The following is a 19,992-nucleotide window of genomic DNA, read 5'->3' on the forward strand; positions in this document are numbered from 1 at the left end:
TGCATTTCAGAGACTTTTGCATTTACAGAAACACAGCCCCAGCCTTCTCTTAATAAATTAGATTAAAACGACCTGAATTTTTTTTCTTTTTTTTTTTTTTTTTGGAAACAGAAAAAATCACCAAAAATATTCCCATCCCTCATTCCACCCACTCCCATCCCCTGCTCCCCCTTCCCATCCTGCTGCTCCCCCCCAAATCTGAGCAAATACTGCCCCTGGTATTGTAAAGCTTTGAATGTTTTCACACCCCATTAATTTATTACTTCTCCTGCCTCATCTTTAAAATTTTTTTTTCCCCTCTTTTTTATTTTTTTTCCTCCTTTCCTTTTTTTTCCCCCCTCTTTTTTTTTTTTTTTTTTTTTGTTAAATTCCGACTCCCCGCTGCTACAGCGATTTTCATCTTGTTGTTAATTTTCCCTGCTCCATATGGAGCTCCAGACATTTCACCTGGAGGCTGTACTAGATTTTGCTGTAGCGATCGCACTTCCGGAGGCCAAAACTGTCATTTAAGGTTCCCGGTGCATCTGTCTACGCCAGGCTTTTTTTTTTTTGCTTTTTTTTTTCCCCTTTTTTCTTTTTTTTCCTTTTTTTTTTTTTTTTCCTGGCACCGGGAGAGTGTGAATAACAAATTGGATGCACCTGAGATTCGGATGATTAGTGTGTTTTGTGGAGCTGGGGCGACTTGTGAGCAGATCGCTGTAGGGATGGGGAGGGCTAAAGAGGCACCCCGGGTGAATCCCCCTTTTCCAGGCAGGGGGAAAAAAATAAAAATAAAAATATAACAAAAAAAAAAAATCGGGAGCATCCCGGCACCAAATATTTCATCCTGCCTTGTCATTGATTAGAAAAGAGCCTTTAATTTCATTTCACCCCATGTTGTGATTAATTTGCATTCTTTGTCAGAAGTTAATGGAGTTTTTTATGGTTTGCTCTGAAATCCTTGAAGACGTCGGAGTTGATCTGATGTTTATACAACCGCCAGCGGAATTTTTGCTGTTTGATTGATGGAGAGCTTGATGTTATTCCAAACGGCTTTTTAAGCTGTTTTTAAGAATTATTTGAATAAAATGCGAGCAAGATATTGTTATAACGGCGGAGATTATCTGTTAAAAATCTGTTTCAAATAAGGAACATGATAAGTAGGAAAAAGGAGATCAAAAAGACAGGAGGAGTGATGGACGCGGGAGATGATATTTGTTAAAATAGATCAGCCAGGGATTCAAATAACTTATTTCAAAATGCAGTGGGAGCAAGAGACCTTAATTTAAGGCTCTTTCTCGTATACAGAGCTTATTTTTGCAGCAGGAGAAAGAAGAGGAATAAATTAGGGAAGAATTTAGTCATAGCTGGATTTTCCCCTTGGTTTTTTTTCCCCCCCTTCCTTTTCCCAGCACTGTGAGCACAAAGTGGAAGAGACAAGGCTGTCAGAGCTGGTAGTCCGACAAAATGATGACATATCCCTGGTCTCGAGGAGGAGGCATCCTTAAATCCCACAGCAAAGGAAGCAGAAGTGGGTACCAGGGAATTTTACAGCCCAGGGAAGTGCTCGCTGTGGACCTGCCGTGGCTTCGCTTCCTGAGAAAACATCACAGGGAGGGAAAAAAAAACCAAAACAAACCAGTGGGAGCAAACAGCTTTTTGCTCCTCCTGGTAGGGAAAGGTTTGTGCTTTGGTTTGTGCTTTTCCCAGATCCCGGGGTTTGAAAAGCCTGGGAGGGACAAAGCAGAACGTTCCGGGCCGGATGCTCAGCTGGGTCCTGCTGCTCCCGGGGCTGGGGACAATGAGCCGGCCCCGGGACACGGCTCCTTCCTCCACCTTGCCCTTTTCTAAATCATGACCGTGGTTATTCCTTTATTCCTGCTCCCAAAGCTGAGGGCTTTCAGGAGATTCCCTTTTCTCCCTCTGGTTCCTCTGCTCTCCTCGGGCAGCTCAGGCTCGCCGCGCTCTCTGCCAGCGCGGTTCCATCCCGGTCCGGCAGCTCCGGTGCGGCTCTGCCGTGGAAAACGTGGATTTATTTGCTGGTTCTTACTTGGCTAAATAATTGCCTGCCTTGAAATGAAGTTGCTGCTTTCTGATCCCTGCGTTAGCTCGGTCCGAGGTTTTTTTGTTCTCTGCAATCCATACTATTGACCAAATTCGGCCTGGCCTCCTTTAAATGGAAGCAGCTTGTCAAGGGAAAAAATATTTAGTTAAAGTTGGGATGCGAAATAACCATTTCAGTGTTGTTGTTTCCATTGGCAGAGGCATCCTTTAAGCATTCATTTCTTTGGGGAGGATAAATTGAGGGTTGTTTACAGCATGTTTCCTGGTAAGAAAGAAATGTTTTGTCTTCCAGATCTATCATTACATCGAACCATTTAAAAGACATTAAACACTGTTCAAATGCTAATGCCAAAACAGTGAATGAAATTGTTGGGTAATATCTTAAATATGATAGATTTCTGCAAATCTTTTTGCTTTTATAATGTATTCCAGAAATCACTGGCAATATTTGAAGTCGTCTGCTATTGTTTTAAACTCCTCCTAATTTCTCAGCATAGGTTTCACATAGATCATTCCTGATAATTTACTTCAGATACTTTTTGCTTTATTTTTTTTTTCTCCATAGCCAGAAATTAGTTTGAACTTGAATTTGATTTGCCTGGTAGAAACTTGCTGTGAAATTTGAATTCAGTTTATTTTTCCAGAGGTGCTTTCATGTTTGGAAAATTGAGAGATTAAAAAAAAAATTTTTAAAGGATCTATTAGCAATCTGAAATATAAGAAGAAAAAATTAATTTATTTATCTTAATCTTCCTGATATATTTTGAATGTAAATTTAATGTTTAAATAATATGGTCAAGTACAGAATTGGAGGTAACCAGTAAAATTTTATACTGAGATTTAATATAATGATTTTTATGGGAAGTTTTATTATGATAACAGTGGCTTATTGGCTTGTGATCTTGAAAGGCTGATGTGTATTTTTTAATCTCTAATCCTGAGAATTCCAGGCCGTCTGAGGGAGCAGGGCTCAAATTTATTCCAGGATTTCTTCTGTCTGGTGTGGAAGGGGTGGGCTTTAAGGTCCCTTCCCACCCAAACCATTCCAGCTGTCCAAGAAATGCTGAAATTCCTGCAGAGATATTTTTGCAGATCTAGAAGGATCCTCCTGCATGAGTTGGTGGAATGGGAGATGTCCCTGGAGGGCTCGGAAGGAAACTCCTCTCCCAGATCCCCTTCCTGCTGAGGATGCCCGTGAAGGAGTTGCCTGGATGGAACCTGAAACCTGGGATTGGAGCTTCCCTGAGGCAGAAAGGCTGCAGAGGGATTTGTGTGCTTGGGGTGGCTCAGGGGGCCCCTGGGGAGCCACCAGGAAATCCTGGATTTACTGGAATTTACCATCATGGATGACTGGTTTGGGTTGGAAGGGACCTTCCATTCCATCCCCTGCCGTGGGCAGGGACATCCTCCCCCATCCCAGGTGCTCCAGCCTGGCCTGGGACACGTCAGGGCTCCAGGGGCAGCCAGAGCAGCACTCAGCACGGGCTCTGGGGCCGTGGGGAGGAGCAGTTTCCTCAGGAGATGGCCAGAGCCCAACCCAGGGCTGCAGCTCTGGTTCTCCTCAGGGCTGGAGGCACTCCTGGAGGAGGGCACGGCAGCCCCAGGGCCTGGGCTGTGCCACAGGCTCAGGAATGTGTTCCCACAGCAGTGGGGTCTCCTCCTCCTCTGCTGGGTGGTGGGTGCTCAGCACAGTGACCACCTCCAGCCCCAGATGAGGAGTGAATAATTTTGAGGTCTGGGCAGGTGTTTCCTCATCTCCAGAGCATCCATTCTTCTGCCAATCCCATGGAAATTTGGGGTTGGCGCCTTGGAGTGCAGCACAACCCTCCATGGGCAGCTCAGTGACACAGGAGAGGATGGTGGTGCCTCAGCTTCTCCCCTGATGAGCCCAAATTTTTATTGCTCTGGGTGATTCTCCTTCAGCTGTCCCCGGACTTGTGACATCTGCAGTGATCACAGTTGATTCTGCAGCTCCTCAGAGGAAGATCTGAATTTTTTTAGATGGCTCAAAAAGTGAGAGACTTCAGCAATCAACATTTTATCTGTTCACTTCCAAGCCAGAAGGGACCTGCAGGACTGTCCTCAGGAGCAGGGACAATCCTGATGGAATTTCATCTGCTGCTCTTCAGCCCTGCTGCTGCTGCTGGAGGCTCCCAGCTCCTCAGACTGGTTCCTCTGCTTTGTTCCTGGGAAGGTTTTCGTGCTGCAGGATCTGGGGGCAGCTGGGAGTGGGATGAGCAGGGATGCAGGAGGGGTGGTGGTTGTGGTGTCCTTGCTCTGTTTCCAGGTTCCTTTGGTCTCCCTGGGTTTCTGACTGGTGGGGCTCTCCTCTGAACCTTCCCACAGCTCACAGCCCAGGCTGGGCACGGGGAAGGAGGAGGGATCACCTGGAGTGGTTCAGCCTGTCCTTCCTGGACATCCCACCAGGCGTTTGTGGTTTTTGGGGGGTTTGGACTTTGCTGGATCCCTCAGAGGATTCCACGATTTTCTTCCCGCTCGGTTGTGCTCATTTTCCCTCTCCCATGGTGTCCAGTAAGTTCTCCTGCTGTTCCTCTCTGTTGCCATTTGGGTGACACCAGTCAAAGTCTGGGTGGAGCAAAGCCCAGGTCTTTGTCTGGTGTCTGCTGGACCATTCTTTGTTCTCCTCACCCCCTTCCTGTGGTGCTGGAGCAAGGCCTGCAGACACGGTTTGGGGTGATGGTTGGACTCTGTCATCTTGGGCACCTTTTCCAACCTAAATCATTCCAAAATTTTCAGCAGCAATTTGCTGAATTTGGGTTTTTTTCTCCTTGTCCCTACTCCTGCTGACCAAGGGATTTGTTGTCAGGCTGTTCTGGTTCTACTCTGGTGTGGAATTATTGCTGGGAGGTTTTGTTGTCACCACAATCCCTCCAACAGCGTGGAGCTTTCCATGCCCACTTTGTTGAATTGTGTTTCTAAACTCTGGTAAAGAGATTTCTCTGAGAAGTGGCTGCAGTTCAATGGTGGATGAAATAATCTCTTTATATAAATTTGTTTGGAGACCTCGGGGAAAAGCAGCGTAATATAATTGTAAGAATATATTTAATATTAAGGTTGTTGTGAATTGTCTATTTTTATTTCGAAATAATTTTCCTCTTTTTTTTTTTTTTTTAATGTTTTGTGACAGTGATTGAAGTTTGCCATTTGCAAAATCCCCAGGTGGGGATGGGGAAGGGAGTTTAGAATATCAGGAACAAATTAGGGGGGTCATTCTCACTGGTTTGGTGCTTTGACTTCTTGCAGGAGTACCAGCCATTGGAGTTTTGCAAGAAATTGTAAAATATATCTGAAGATCATCCTTTAATTCCACAGGAATTGTGGAATGGTGGTGTAGCCCCCGTGGAAACCAGGATATTTAGATATTCCTTTACCTTTTATAGCTTTTGTGAGTAGGACACAATGCTAGTTTTTGCTCTTAAAACCCAACCCTCATTTGTGCAGATGAAAAATACTTTCTGTCTGCTTTTAAAATCCACAGGAAAATAAATGTTGTGGTGTGAAGCCTCCCTTAAAAATCATAACTGTATGATTTGTTGGTAGATGGGTTTTTCTATTAAAAAGACCACTAAAAGGAGCTGGAAAAGCAGTATATATGTAAAGAGAAAATTTGTTAACTGCTGTGGGAAGATCTAACCCTGGGTCACCTGCAAATCTCTCAAACAAGAGCTCCAGGGCAAGTCCTCATTCCAGGGAGTAAAAGCGAAAATTGAAGCTGTAGCTGGTGACTCCTCCCAAGTTGCCCAGGGTGGATTCATTGGAGTTTTCCTTGATTGTGCTGTGCCTGCAATGGGAGAGGGATGGCAGAGGGATGGGAGAGGTCTCCTCAGCCACCTCCCGGCCCCAGGATCTCCATGGAGACACAAAAATAACCTGGTGGTCTCTCAGAAGTTGCCTTTCATCACCAGAGGCATTCATTAAATAGGAGATGAGGCAGGAGGCAAACTTTGGCGTTTTTAACCAACCTTGGGGGGATAAAACCCCACTTTTTGGAGACTGTGGATTATCCAGGTTCCACTGGTGTTCCGTGGCCTGAGAAATACTCTGAGAATGGGACAGGTTTATTGATGATTTCCCTGTTTCTGCAAATCATGAACTGTCACACGCAGTCGGTCAATCCACAGAAAATGCAAGGCTCAAAAACACCAAACAGCAGAGCTATTTCTGCAGCTTCAGACTGTTTCAGTGGCCTTTGGGAAGGCTGGAGAAGCTTCTGGGCAGGAGGTGTTGGTGATGGGCAGGGCTTGGAGATGGCTGAGGGAGAGTCTTGGTGCTGAGAGGCTGAAAGCCACTTTTCTGAGGGGGAATGATCATGGAATCTTGGAATGCTTTCGTTGGGAAAGGATCTTAAAGTTCAGCTGGTTCCACCCCTGCCATGGCAGGGACACCTTCCACCATCCCAGGCTGCTCCAAGCCCTGTCCAGCCTCACCTTGAACATTCCAGGGATCCAGGGGCAGCCACAGCTGCTCTGGGAATTCCCAATCTCCCATCCATCCCTGCCCTCTGGCACTGGGAGCCATTCCCTGTGTCCTGTCTCTCCATCCCTTGTCCCCAGTCCCTCCCCAGCTCTCCTGGAGCCCCTTCAGGCCCTGCAAGGACTCTGAGGATTCCCTGGATCCTTCTCCTCTCCAGGTGAACATTCCCAGCTCTCCCAGCCTTGGAGCAGCTCTGTGGCCTCCTCTGGAATTGCTCCAGCAGCTCCGTGGCCTCCTGGAGCTGGGTGGCCCCAGAGTTGGACCTTGGATGTTCTCACAAGGACATCAGATCATTCCTTGATGCTCTCAAAACACATTCTGCTTTTTTTTGGCCTTCCTTTCACTTTGGGTTTTCTTGTGTCACTGCTGCCATTTCACTATTTAAAATTCTTCCTGAAGAACATGAAAACACAATAATCTTCTCAATCCCCAAGTTTTTTTTGGCGTCTTGTGGGGTAGGAACAGCCCAAATTTCCCATTTTTGAGCTGCAGCTGCTGCGCTGGGATCCCTCAGGGTGAACCTGCCTCCAAAACCCCTCATCTCCCAGTAAGGCACAAAATCCTGGCACCTGGGGGGGAGACAAAAACAGGACAGCATTTTCTGAGGAGCCCTTTGAAAGCAGCTGTTAATGCTCAGGAAAAAGCTGCTGCTTCCCTTTTCCCTGAACTGTGGGCAAGAGGAGCAGCCCCGGCCGTAAAGTTGTCGGCGCTCGGCTTTGGTTTATGGTGGTTGGAGCTGCCCCGGAATGGGAGCTGGGAGAAAGGTAAACGACGTGGTTTGAGCAGTGGTTGAAGCTGCCCTGTAGCAGGAGCTGGGAGAAAGGTAAACAACGTGGTTTGAGCAGTGAAAAATCTGCCTAATATAAAGCCAGCAAAGTTCAGCCCCGCTCCCGAGGTGAAAAATACGGCTGCGGCTCGGTGGAGGGAAGGGAGGAGCAGAGCCTGGCCTCGCCAGCGATTTATCCGAGGCAGGGAGAAGAGGTAATCCATCTAGCTGGGGAGTCTCGGTGGCACTGCAGAGAGGAGAGCACAGGAGCTTTATTTAATTGAGCAAATGAATCAATTACAATGATGTTGCATCATCAGACGCGAGGGAAGCGGCGGCGATGTCGTTACACCGGGTAACAGTGTTAAAAAGTAATTGAGTGTCTTAAGCGTTTTGAATCAATTCCAGGTAGTGGCACGGCCACCTCGATGCAAAATTTATGAAGATGATCTCCAAATAATTTGTTGCCATCGGAATTGTGCAATAAAAGCTGGTAACGACGTGTGTGGGAGCGGGGCCGCGGCTGGGCCGGGCTGCGCCGGTGTCACGGGGAGAATTCCCTAACACTTGGATTTGTGTTGCTGGATGTTTCATTAGGAGGGCTGAGTGCTTTTATTAGAAATGATATTTTAAATCTTGCTCTGGAATTGGATGTAATCATACCCGTGGTGGGGCCGCTCCGTGTGACCCCACGGCGATTCCTTTCCGTGACAAGAGCTATTTTTCCAGGAAGGAAATGTGACTGATGATCTGTTTGGCTAAAAACTGTTCCTGTGCTCTAATGTAAAGAAGCTCCAAATCATCCCTATTGAATAAGCTCAGTCTATTTTGTCATTTAACATCTGGAAGTGAAGTAGGGGAAAAAAAAAAAGGGGTTTTTATAGCCACGGAATATTTCACTTATTAGCAAAACCAGCAGATTTAATTCTCTGGAATTGTAATAGATGGAGATTGACGGCTAAAAAATATAATGGGCTGCTTCTGCCTATTTATTATTGCACTTTCTCCTTGGAAAAAATAGAATTTTACTCAGGAACTTTATGTTTGTGTGCTGCTGATCCAGTAATAAAAGACTGGAGGTGTGTAACAGCAGCTCTTTCCTCGGTGCTGATCTTCACCCTCCTCTCTGTCCCATTTCCTGCTGGAAAAGTGTTCCTGGGGGATCCTGGCCCTGCCTGGGGGCAGGGAAAGAGCTCCCAAAGCTGCTGGGAGCCCAAACAATCATCATCCCTCTCACCAAGGGAGAGTGTGGGATGGAAGGGGCAAGGCAAAGGCACGGGGTTGGACGGGAACATTTTCACTGAGGATCCAATTCTGCTGGAGCCAGGATTGCCTTGGGCTGCAACAACTCTGTGTGTGTTGGGGAAAACCTGGTGATTGATTACCCCAGCCACGAGAAACAGGGCTCTGGAAAGCACCCCAAAATTCAGGGTTTTGCACAAAGTGCCTGCTCTGTGCCTTGTGTTTGGTTCTTTGTGCTGAGATCCTGCCTTTGTTTCTTCTTCCATCCAGGGGAATGTGGGTCAGGAGATTTTGCAGCTCTTGGGTTTCTCCCCCAGGTGGTTCAGAAATTCAGAAGGGCTCGGAGATAAATCTTCCTTTTCAGTTTAAAACAACACAAAGTTTCCCAAACTTCCCCATCTCGTAGATGGTGGTGCTCTGCTCCGAGTCCGAGGAAAACTGGGTAAAAAACTTGGGGAAAAGTGGAGTGTTAGAGGCTTTCCTGAGCAGCAGTAGATACTTCAACCACATAATTAAAGTTTTCTTCACAAAAAAGGGATTGTGAGCAGAGCCTGGCAGTAATCCAAAATTCTAATTTCTGACTATGATTTAATTTCAATTTTAAATAAATCGGTTTTTAATTTAAAAAGAGTGAGCTTCATAACATTAGCAATGATTGCAACATTAAGCCCAGTGTTCACAATCTAGCAATATAAAACATTATTTATATCTGAATCGTAAACAGCCTTTTGAAATGGATTATGGTTTTTCTTCCTATTCTAATACAACCTGGAGGGTACTAAAAAGTGTTGTGTGAAATTAACATTCTGCTGACTTTCGCCTATAAATGAGAAGCGAGCTATTAACATTTGTGTATTTTCATTATGTAAATTGTGTTAACACATGCCCACAAATTGCCACCAGCGATGCAATAATTTTCTCTCAGTGATCATAATGTGTCCAAGTGAGTCATTTTGATTATGACATGCTAATTACATATTGTCTTTTTTCAGATTCAGAAAAACCAGGGATCTTTAATGGTAAGCTTTATGAGTTCAGAAAAAAATTCACTTTTCTTTTTCCTGATGGCTGCTCCCTCTGCATGCTTGAATGCCTTGTTTTAAACTTAGCAAATTGCATTTTGAAGAAAATGCAAACCTTTAACTGCCTGTATTAGATTAGGTACCATTAGAAATAATAGAACATCCTGAGCATCAATGTTTTGATAAGAGTTTGCTGCCGTTGATTAATCTTGCTATATTTTATTGCATTAATGATTTTTTCTTTCCACTCCACTGTAAAGATATTGCATATAGTCTAATACTTTTTTCCCCCCTCTCTCCTTGCCATTGCAGCCTCTCCAGTTATTGCAGTGCATTGTTGATGAGGTGAGTCGTCGTCTTATGTGCTTTCACTCCTAAAGTCATTCCTAATGGAGTGGAAAGCTTATATTTTGTTTCCTAATGAAGCACAATGCCCAACATCCTCCCCAGCACAAGTTGCAGCTTGGAGCTCTCACACATGAACTGGCCTGGTCCCGCTCTCTGCTGGTTTTCTGCTCCAAATGTTGAGTTTATCCAAGATTTGGGTGTCTCACCAGGCAGGGCTCGGAGCTGCCGGGGTCCTGGAGCCTCAGCCCAGGAGTGGGAGCTCTTCCTCTGCTGAGCTGGGACAGGGACAGCCAGGTCTTCAACGTGGGCCTGTTAAAGGAGGTTTTGATGGGTAACAAGGAGGGAAAGTGAGGGGTAAGCAGGAGAGCACTCGAATGTCACCCAAACATTTTGATTCGACCGGAAGGCCACAGTAAAATACGGGGATGCAGGAGCTGCAGGTGTGAGCAGGAGACTGGATTTCAGTGGCAAAGCATCACATTCCTGGCCTGAAACACTCCTTGCATCTCCCACATCCCTCCCCAGCTGAGCTCTAGCAGGGGCCCAACTCGGAACAGTGAGGAGATAGCTGAGGGCAGACCTCTGTCCTCCAAACACTTGAACAATATTCCAGAATCCTTGAAAGAGTGGAAGTTTTTTCTCCCTGAAAAAAAGCAGCTCAAAGCCAAGAGGCTGAAATCTCTTTAATAACTTTATCACCACTTGGATCCTTTAGAAAAGGCTGCAAATGGTGTGCTGTCAAAAAAATAGGAGTTGGCTTCATTTTTAATGTGTATGAGGTGGTACTGCTGATTAGGGAGTTCCATCAGGAAAAAAGGAGACACCACTCTCTGAAGAGCTGCCTCAGCCTCTAGCAGGAGCTCATGTCCAGCTCCTCAGGTGAGTTCTGGGTGCTGATGTGTCTGAAGCCTGTCTGAAGCCATCCAGCTGCTTCCAGCCTGTCCCTGTAACTTCTGTTGAGCCTGGGGTGAGCCAAGTCCTCCCTTGTGTTGTCTCCACCTGCCTGGGCTCCCCTCAGTGAGTGCCTCTGTCCTTCTGCTAGGAATGGCTTGGTGGCTGAGCTGAACTTCTTCCTGAAGTGGCATTTGGGCCTGGAGGGGTGCAGTTCCATTAAAACGGGCAAAGATCCTCTGTGTCAAGAGGAGTTCTGCCAGATCTCTTGGTGGAGATCTGGTTCTTTGGGTGCTTTTTAGGGAATTCTGTTTCTTTAACCTCTTCCATCCATCATTATTCCTCTTCCCCGCACCTTTGGTTGAGGTGTGGATGTTGCAGAGCACCAGAGGTGGCACTGCCACCAGCCAAAGGCCCTCTCCATCCCCAGGGAGGTCAGGTGAAGACAATCATGTGCTCTGCTGCTGCACAAATCCCTTTTAAATGGTGCTGCTGCCAGAATCCGAGCTCACTGTCCTAAAGCCCAGCCCCGAGGAGCTCAGGCTGGGGTGGGTTATTGGACACGATGATCTTAGAGATCTTTTCCAACCTAAAGGATTCTGTGACCTTCTGGCAGCTTTCACATCTCCTCAGGATCAGAACTGCCCCAGTCCTCTCACCAAAGCTTCAGCCAGGGAACTTTGTGCAGGCTGCAAGCATCCAAGTGCCTTCACCAGTATTTTGGCATTTTGGTGGTTTTTAGAATTTTTTTTATGTTCCCCAGCAAGTGAAGTCATCATTCTCCTGAGGTGGTGCTCAGTGTGGGCTGTTAAAGCTCCAGGTGACAGAGCAGAACTCAGCTGAAAGTTCTTTAAGCTCCACTGGCTTTGGTTTGAACAGCCTCCATGTCAGAATGGGAATATTCAGAATCAGAAATCCTGGTTTTCTAAGACTGGTTATTCTGGGTCAGATTTTCCCTTTGGCTCCAAGGAGGTCTTAAAATTCCCTCAATCCTTCCCCTGGAGCCAGCTAAAACTTCAGAGCCTGATCCAGGAGAACCTGGAGATGTTTTAAAGTGATTGAATGGAGACCTTGATTCTTTCTGGTTTTATTTCTGGCTTATTGTACTGGTGGTGGTGGGGTTTGGTAGAACTTCCACCAAAACTCAGCAGGAATCCAAGCTAATATTAATTCATAGGATTAATTAATTCAGCTGCCCAGAGAAGCTGTGGCTGCCCCATCCCTGGAAGTGTCCAAGGGTTGGATGGAGCCTGGGGCAACCTGGGATAGTGGACACTGTGAAATAAAAATTCCTTGGGAATTTTTAGGTTTTCTGCAGTAGTGAGATTTTTGGAGCTGGTTTTAAACTCTTAGTGAAGTACATGAAACACAGTGGGTCACTCTGGCAGTTTGGGAAGTGTGTCTGTTGGTTTTCTAGGACTTCAGCTGGCTCCCAGAAAGGAGGAATAAGCCATTTGGGAAGCAGGACAATGGAACCAAAGCCAGCCAGGCACGGTGGCTCCTCTGCAATCCCAGCAAACCGTGCCTGATGGGTTTTGTTGAGAAATGATCTTATGGGGCTGCTAATGGCATCGGGGCTGGGATTATTCTTTAATGGCAGAATTAGTGAGGAGCATTGTGTGGATGGGATCAATGTGCCTGCCAGAACCTTTATTTTTTACCATGTGGTGCCTGAGAGTGAGCTCTGATCCAGCTCCAAATAAGCCACGCTCATGTAAGCACCAATCCTAACTGGAGCAGCGTCTCCCACCATGGCAGGATCCCTGCTGCTGGCCCAGAGAGGGGATGGACTGGCTGTTCGTGGAGTTCCTCCTGCCACAGCCAGCAAGAAAGGCAGGCTGCTGCTGTTTGGGGTGCTGGATGTTCCAGCCCTGGGCTGAGTTTGTCTCCAGCTCCAGGAATTGCGGCGTGGGCAGCGCGGAGGATTCCCGCTGGGAAGGACGCGCCTCGCTGGCTGTGTGAGCCTCTCCAGAGCCTCCACGGGAGGGATGGAGAAGGGCTGGAAGCAGAAGCCTGCCTGGGAAGGTGTCCTGGGTGTGGCCCTGTAGTTCATGGTGGCACAGCCAAAAAGCTTGCCCTGGAAGGGGATGGTGCTTCCGAATCAATAGGTGCAGTTTCAGACAATCCCTAAAAGCTTTTGTGGTGGGAATCTGTTCCAGAAATACAAAAAGAGGAGAGCTAGGAATTGGAAATGCAAACCCCAGAGCCCCAGGAGCAGCTGAGGGAGCCTGGAGAAAAGGAGGCTCAGGGGGGCCCTTGTGGCTCTGCACAAGTCCCTGACAGGAGGGGAGAGCGGGGGGGTCGGGCTGGGAACAGGGACAGGAGGAGAGGGAACAGCCTCAGGCTGGGCCAGGGGAGGTCTCGTTTGGATATCGGGGAAAATTTCTTTGTGGAAAAGGCTGTGAAGCCCTGGAGCAGGCTGCCCAGGGCAGTGGGGGAGTCAGCATCCCTGGAAATGCTCAGGGAAGTGTGGATGTGGCACCTGGGGACAAGGTTCAGTGCTGAGCCTGGAGCTGCTGGGTTGGCAGCTGGACTCAGTGACCTTGGAGGTCTTTTCCAACTTTGACAATTCCATGATTCTGGTTGCAGATTGTCTGCAAAGATCCCAAAAGCCCAAACCCAGGAGCTTTGTGGTTTTCAGCATTTCAGCTTCCCATCCTTTGGGTTCCATGGCTCTAGAGGTGTCTGCTCTGCATCTGGAGAAGGTTGGACAGGCAGAAAGCTGGAGAACATCCTGTAGGGTCCTTTAAATACTCCTGAAGCTCTGCAGGGCTGTTTTATTTGACCTTTGTGTAGTTGGAGTGCCCCTTCCAGGAAAGCAATTCCTGCCAGCCCCTGGAGCACTTTGGGTTCCAGCTCTGTAGTTAAACATCAGCTCTGCTTTCCAACCTTTTCTTCTTCCTCACCTGAGAGAAATCAATTTTGGTTTCAAAGGTGCCGTGGTTTGTCTCACTGTAATTGTGATTTAGGTGTTGCTTTTGGTTTATTTGGTTTTAATTGTATTGGATGAGGGAGGAAGAGAAAATTGTATTGGATGAGGGAGGAAAAACTGGTTTTTAGCAGTTTTAAATGATTGTGTTGTTCCAATTCCGTCAGAAGCTCGGGGAGGGGAGACTTCCAAGAGCAAATCCTGGTTTGTACAAACAGGAGGCAGCATTGCAAAACCTGCCTGGTTGGACAAGCCAGGCAGAAATTGAGAAGAAAAATTAATTAGTTGTCCTCGTGAATCCTTAGCCTGATAGCTTCATGAGTAAGCAGAGAGAAGCTTTCCATGAGTTTCTTGAGCATTTCTCTGAAGTGCCCCCACAGAGATACTTGGTCTCACAAGACTGCAGTTTAATCTAGCTCAAGGACTTTCCAAACTCCACAAATCAAAGACCTCTTTTTTTTTTTCCTTTTTTTTTTTTTGTCTCTTTCTAAATCCTTACTCCAAAAACGTTTAAGAGCTGGTGGGGTGTTAACGCTGAGCTGTGAAGCATTTCAGTGTCAATATGTTTTCAGATTTTCCTGTGGAAAAAAATGTACTTGCATTAATCCATGTTTTCTCTGTAGTTGTTTCTATTTTTTTTTTTTTTTTAATGGGGTTAAATATATCCCTCTTTTTACTGGAATAGCCTTAAAAATGCCCAGGATGTTCAGCTTGATCAAATAACATGAGGAAGGTTCCTGAATTCCTGCACCTTGATGAATCCATGCTGCATTTTGCTCTTGCTGTATATGCAGTAAAAAACTCCACAAGGCTCAGAATTAAACAAGACTTAATTTCTTTTCTTTGGGAATTTCTCTTTAGATCCTCAGGTATTGATTTAAATGTGGGGAGCCTGGAAATTCCTGGTGTTTTGGAGATTTCCATGGGTTATACACCTGTGTGTGTGTTTACCCAAAGCTCCAATGATTTGTTTTGGGGATAAGCTGATTTAAGGAATAGTTTTAAGGAGACAGAAACTGTGACCTTACCAGTGTCTGAGATTGAGAGACTTCTACAGGAACAAGGTAAAAGCACAGGTAGGAATTGCTGAATAATTACCTTTAGACCAACCTGAGCAAGAACCTTCCCAGGAGAACAAGCTCATTTAATGGTTCCTAAAACTCAATCTTGTGGATGTCAATGGTCATGCTTGATTATTTGCAGTGCTGTTTTATGAAAAAGCAATAAAAATGCATCGGGAGGGTGCAGGGGAGGAGAGGGAACAGCAAATGGGTTGAGTTTTTTGCCAGGTCCCCTCGGTGTGGCTGTGTGTGTCTGGCTGCCCAAAGCTGCCGTGCTCTGCTGCCTGATGAGCGACAGGAGAGGGAGGAATTCTTGGCTTGGTGGAGAGAAAAAGCAATTACACTTCTGGTGGAAGGAAGGAAGGAAGGATTAACCTGTTTTTGCAGGCCCTGCAGAGGCACAGAGCCTGGCTGAGGCCTTTTTGGGACTACCTAAAAACAGAGGCCAGGCAAAAGTAAGGGAATAAAAATCAGTGATGTTTGTTGAAGGGCCTCCAGGAGCATTTAGGACATTCCTACACTCAGAACCTCACAGGTTTTCATACTTTTATAAGTTTGGGCCATTTGCATGTTGGGGGTTAATCTTCCAATTGCAGCTTTGGGTAATGAAGTCATTTACTCCCAGTTTGCTGCCCCCAACTCCCTTTTTTTTCCATCTCTGGGCCTGAGGCAGTGAGGTGTCCTTGATTGCCAGGCCTGGAGAGGAATTGTTGTGTCTGCCCAGAATGGGAGAGCAGCAGCTCACACTGTACATGGAATTTAGAGTTCTACACTAAAGAATTGCAGGATTATGAATACATGACAAATATAAACGCTCTATATGGAATTTAGAGTTCTACACTAAAGAATTGCAGGATTACAAATAGATGAAAAATATAAAAGCTAAAATCCTAACATTTTTAAATGTAAAAAGCTAAAATTCTTAAAATATATATATATATATAAAAGCTAAAAATGTAAGCCATCATGGCAGGGGAAGGAGGTGCCACGTCCCACACTTTGGATTATCTCAATCACTTCTTTCCTCCCTTTTTCTATCCCCAGTAGCTACAACCAGGTAACCCCAATATCCACTGGGTTATTCAACCAGAGCAGCCACCCACGTTCCCAGCAGAGGAATGCTGCTGTTCCAGGAGCTGGGGAGCAGGCAGCTGGAAGAGGAGCTGGTGCTCAGGAGGGCTGAGGTTTTGAGGTGGGCTGTGTTTTGGGGATGAAGCGTTGGCCTTTGAACCTGGCCTCTGCCCAGCTCCAGCTCTGCAGATAAACGAGATTCCTGTGCACACACAGCTTCACACCGAGGTGCCCCCACGGATCATTTGTCACTTTTGGCACCTGCTCCTGAGAAAAGAGCAAGAGGTGCAGAGATGTAATCATCCTTCACCTTCCTGCCCGGGGTGGGGGCCGAGCAGGAGCCATCCAGGAATTCTTTCAAGTCCGGGCCTCGGAGCCACCTCCGGCCGCCGCTGGCTGCTGCCAACTTGTTACTTGTCAGAAATCCCTGCATTAGGGCTGCTCAGGCCTTTTGAAGTAGATTGGCTGGAAAGGCAGAAATAGATTTTTTGTTGTTGTTGTTTTATAGAGAGATATTGTTTTAGGAATGCTGTGGAAGAAAGTTGCAAGAGTAAATCAAAAGTCGGGCTTTGATTTTGCTTTTTGTATAGAGAGTGTTTTTTGTATGTAGAGGGTTTCTTAGGAATGTTGTGGAAGAAAGTTGGTCTGGGAGGAGTAAATCTAAATTGAGGAATGGATTTTATTTGTGTATGTATGTATAGATACATATAATTTTTTTTGTGGAAGGAAGTTGTAAATCGAAAGGCTTTGGTTTTCTTTTTTATATGGAGAGTGGGGGGATTTTAGGAATGTTGTGGAAGAAAGTTGTTCTGGAAGGATTAACTCTAAATAGGGAAATGGATTTTATTTATATACATATAGATATATATCATTTTTTGTGGAAGAAAGTTGTGCTTGTGGGAGTGAATCTGGGTTTGTACAATATTGTCATTCCCTGCTCTCCTTGTGGCCAAAGACCATTCACTTCAGAGTTGGGCTTGGTGATCCTTATGGTTCCCTCCAGCTCAGAATTTTCTGGGAGCTACAGTGCATTTACTATCTGTAATTGCACCTGGCAGCATTTCTGGTGCATCTAAAAGTTATTTTTCTAAAATAAAAAATTAAATACTGCTATTTGGCCACAAAATGAAATGCAGCCACTACAGAGAAGTAAATACATTTTTTGAAAGCTTCAGTCGGAGAGAAGCCTAAAACTTGTTTAAACCCAGAGATTTTGGGGGCTGAGGTGATAAGGCAGGAAGGCTTTGCAGAGCCCAGGCATTACTGATGAGATGCTGCCATTTCAGCATCCCTGGAGGAGGCAGGGCAGGAGCTGGTACCCAGAGGAGATGCTGGCTCTGCAGGCAGGCAGCGCCGGGGGAGCCCCAGCTGAGAGGAGCTGGGTGTGCTTTGCTGGGTTCTGGTAACTTCCCTCCCGTGGCCATGGAGCCACAGCACCATGGCAGCTCCTTCTGCACGAGCAGAGCTGGGGGAAAGATGGAACAGGAGCATTTAACCCTTCCCAGAGCAGCAGGAACAAAACCTGCCTGGTTTTGGGCAGCCCCTGTTGGCAGCAGGACGTGCTGGTGGCAGCTGTCCGTGGTTCCATCCGTGGGGCTGGCCCCAAGGGGTGAGGAACGGGGGTTTATCCCAAATTTTCCATCACCACCCTGATGGCATCACTCCAGCTTTTCTCCTGTTCCCTGGCTGGCTGTTCACAGCTGGTTTGGAGAAGTCAGAGGCTGCTCTTGTCTTCTCCTGCAGCAGATCCCAGTGGTGGAAGTGTTCCTCGGGTGTTTGGGGAAAGCTGTATTTCCTGGTTTTCCACTGAGGGAGGTTGTGGCATTTCTCCTGCAGGAGGATGTGATACATCTCAGGCATTCAAATTGGTTCTGAGAAATACTTCACTCTCAAGGAATTGCGTGGTGGGTAAGACCCCTGAAGGTGTGGAAAGCCTGAGGGTTTTTGGTGTTTGTTGCCAGTCAGGAATGACTCCCAAATTTCATTGACGTGAGAGTGTTTCCAAACAAAATAAGCAGCTCCAAATTGTGTCTGTTGAATTTTCTCCTTGAAGTTATCCATGCAAACCTGCAAACTGGACAGGAAAAGGAGGAAGGTGCCTTATCCATGTTTATTGTGGATTTGCTGGACATTATTTATTTCCTGAGCCTCAGTAGCATCTGTGCCCCTGCTCTGCTTAGGGAGAGCAAACAGAGCAGAAGTTCCAAGTAATCAGCTGGAGGAGTAAGGGAGGATAATGCTGGGATCTGTAATTCAAGCTCATATTGCAAAGGTTCCAAAGGATTGGCTTCTGGACGTGCTCTTAGGTGGTTTCTTTCTTCCTTTGTTCAGACCTGTGGGGGAAAAAGGAAGATGCAGATCCTGGTGTTACTGCTGCCTTGAGAAGAGAGGGATTCGGGAGGGATTGTTCAGTGCTCTCACTCTCAGGTCTTCATTTAGATAATGTGGCTTCCCCTGACTCCAGGGAAGTCAATAAGGTTTATACCAGAGCCCTGGCACTCTATAAATTAAATATTAGGAGCAGTGTTTGAAGTTTAAAGCCCTCCCTCCTCCTCCAGCTCGGATTTTCTGCCGCTGTGCTTTTGTCTTTCTGCCTGAGCACCTTGCTGACAAGTGCTAATAACAAAATGCCAAGAGAGGGTCCAGTCGGAGTTACCACCCATTAAACATTCTGAACTTGTCCTTTTGCTCATAGATTGTGCATAATTAATAATTAAACGGTTGCAGTTGTAATGGGTTGACCTCCTTGAACTGTTCATTATTCACAAGGCAAAGGCATCACTCAAACTTTTTTCCTCTTGCCCTTCCCTCGCTCGGTGTGCACAGCTGGTTTGGAGACATCAGAGGCTGCTCTTGTCTTCTCCTGCAGCAGGTCCCAGCCATGGAAATACTGCCTGGATCTCCTGCAGCAGATCCCAGCCATGGAAATACTGCCTGGATCTCCTGCAGCAGATCCCAGCCATGGAAATACTGCCTGGATCTCCTGCAGCAGATCCCAGCCATGAAAATACTGCCTGGATCTCCTGCAGCAGGTCCCAGCCATGGAAATACTGCCTGGATCTCCTGCAGCAGGTCCCAGCCATGGAAATACTGCCTGGATCTCCTGCAGCAGATCCCAGCCATGGAAATACTGCCTGGATCTCCTGCAGCAGATCCCAGCCATGGAAATACTGCCTGGATCTCCTGCAGCAGGTCCCAGCCATGGAAATACTGCCTGGATCTCCTGCAGCAGATCCCAGCTGAGGAATTATCCCTTGGATCTTCTCCTGCAGCAGATCCTGCTGTGGAATTATTCCTTGGATCTTCTCCTGCAGCATATCCCAATCATGGAAATGTTGCTTGGATCTTAGGGAAGCAGCCAGTCCTGGGAATAATTTTCCCTGGGTCCTTAGAACCCTTTGTGTCCTCCCTGCCATTTTGGCATCATCCCCAGTATCGAGGTCATTATGACACTGGTCAGAAGCCATGGCAGCTCCTGGAAAGGAAAGAACCTTTTCCCAGTCAAAATTGAAAAGATCTGTTCCTCACCCCGTAAAATCTTGGATTTCTGCTGTCTTTCCCTCTGTGGTGTGATTTCATTTTGTAGGTGGGGAAATCAGGCAGGTCACTGGGGTGCAGCAAATGTGCCCATATTCCATCACTCAGGCTGGGTACAGATGTGTGGCTTTGCTTTATTTCCCTTTATTCCCATCTCTTGGAGTGTCAGACAACATCTGGGAAACCTCAGGATACAAAATAAGCTTTCTCTGCACATCCTGGTCTTGAGCAGCCTGGTTTAGTGGAAGGTGTCCTCAAGATTCAACCTTGATTTCCTTGAGCCTCCCAAAAGGCTTTGCATTTTTCAGGCAAATATTTGATAAATCTGTGCCCACTAAAATCCTTGGAATGCTCCATCTCCTTTCCATCCTGGGTGTATTCATCTCCCCCCTTCCACACCAAATCTCCTCCCCAGCTCCCCACAGCAAACCAGCCCAGGTGTGGCCATGGCCAGCAGATCAAATACCTGAATTAAGCAGAAAAATATGCCCTATAAGTGGGGAAAAAATAGGATTTAACCTTTACTTCCATCCAGGTAAAATTTTCTTAGGCAAGAGCCCCTTGTCCCATGGCTGTGCTGCAGGACAG

The 19,992-nt window shown here is 46.5% G+C and overlaps 1 protein-coding gene across 2 annotated transcripts in view; it reads left to right on the forward strand.

Moving 5' to 3' along the window:
- Positions 1–19,992, forward strand: part of MAP2K5 (mitogen-activated protein kinase kinase 5) — a 127,604-nt gene that overhangs the window by 83,505 nt on the left and 24,107 nt on the right. For both annotated transcript variants that reach the window (XM_059858739.1, XM_059858738.1), the window contains 2 exons: positions 9,538–9,564; positions 9,880–9,912. In XM_059858739.1, the coding sequence (XP_059714722.1) occupies positions 9,538–9,564; positions 9,880–9,912 (60 nt within the window). The remainder of the gene's footprint in view (positions 1–9,537; positions 9,565–9,879; positions 9,913–19,992) is intronic.

The sequence above is a fragment of the Haemorhous mexicanus genome, chromosome 13, assembly GCF_027477595.1.
Source record: "Haemorhous mexicanus isolate bHaeMex1 chromosome 13, bHaeMex1.pri, whole genome shotgun sequence".
Classification (NCBI taxonomy): Eukaryota; Metazoa; Chordata; class Aves; order Passeriformes; family Fringillidae; genus Haemorhous; species Haemorhous mexicanus.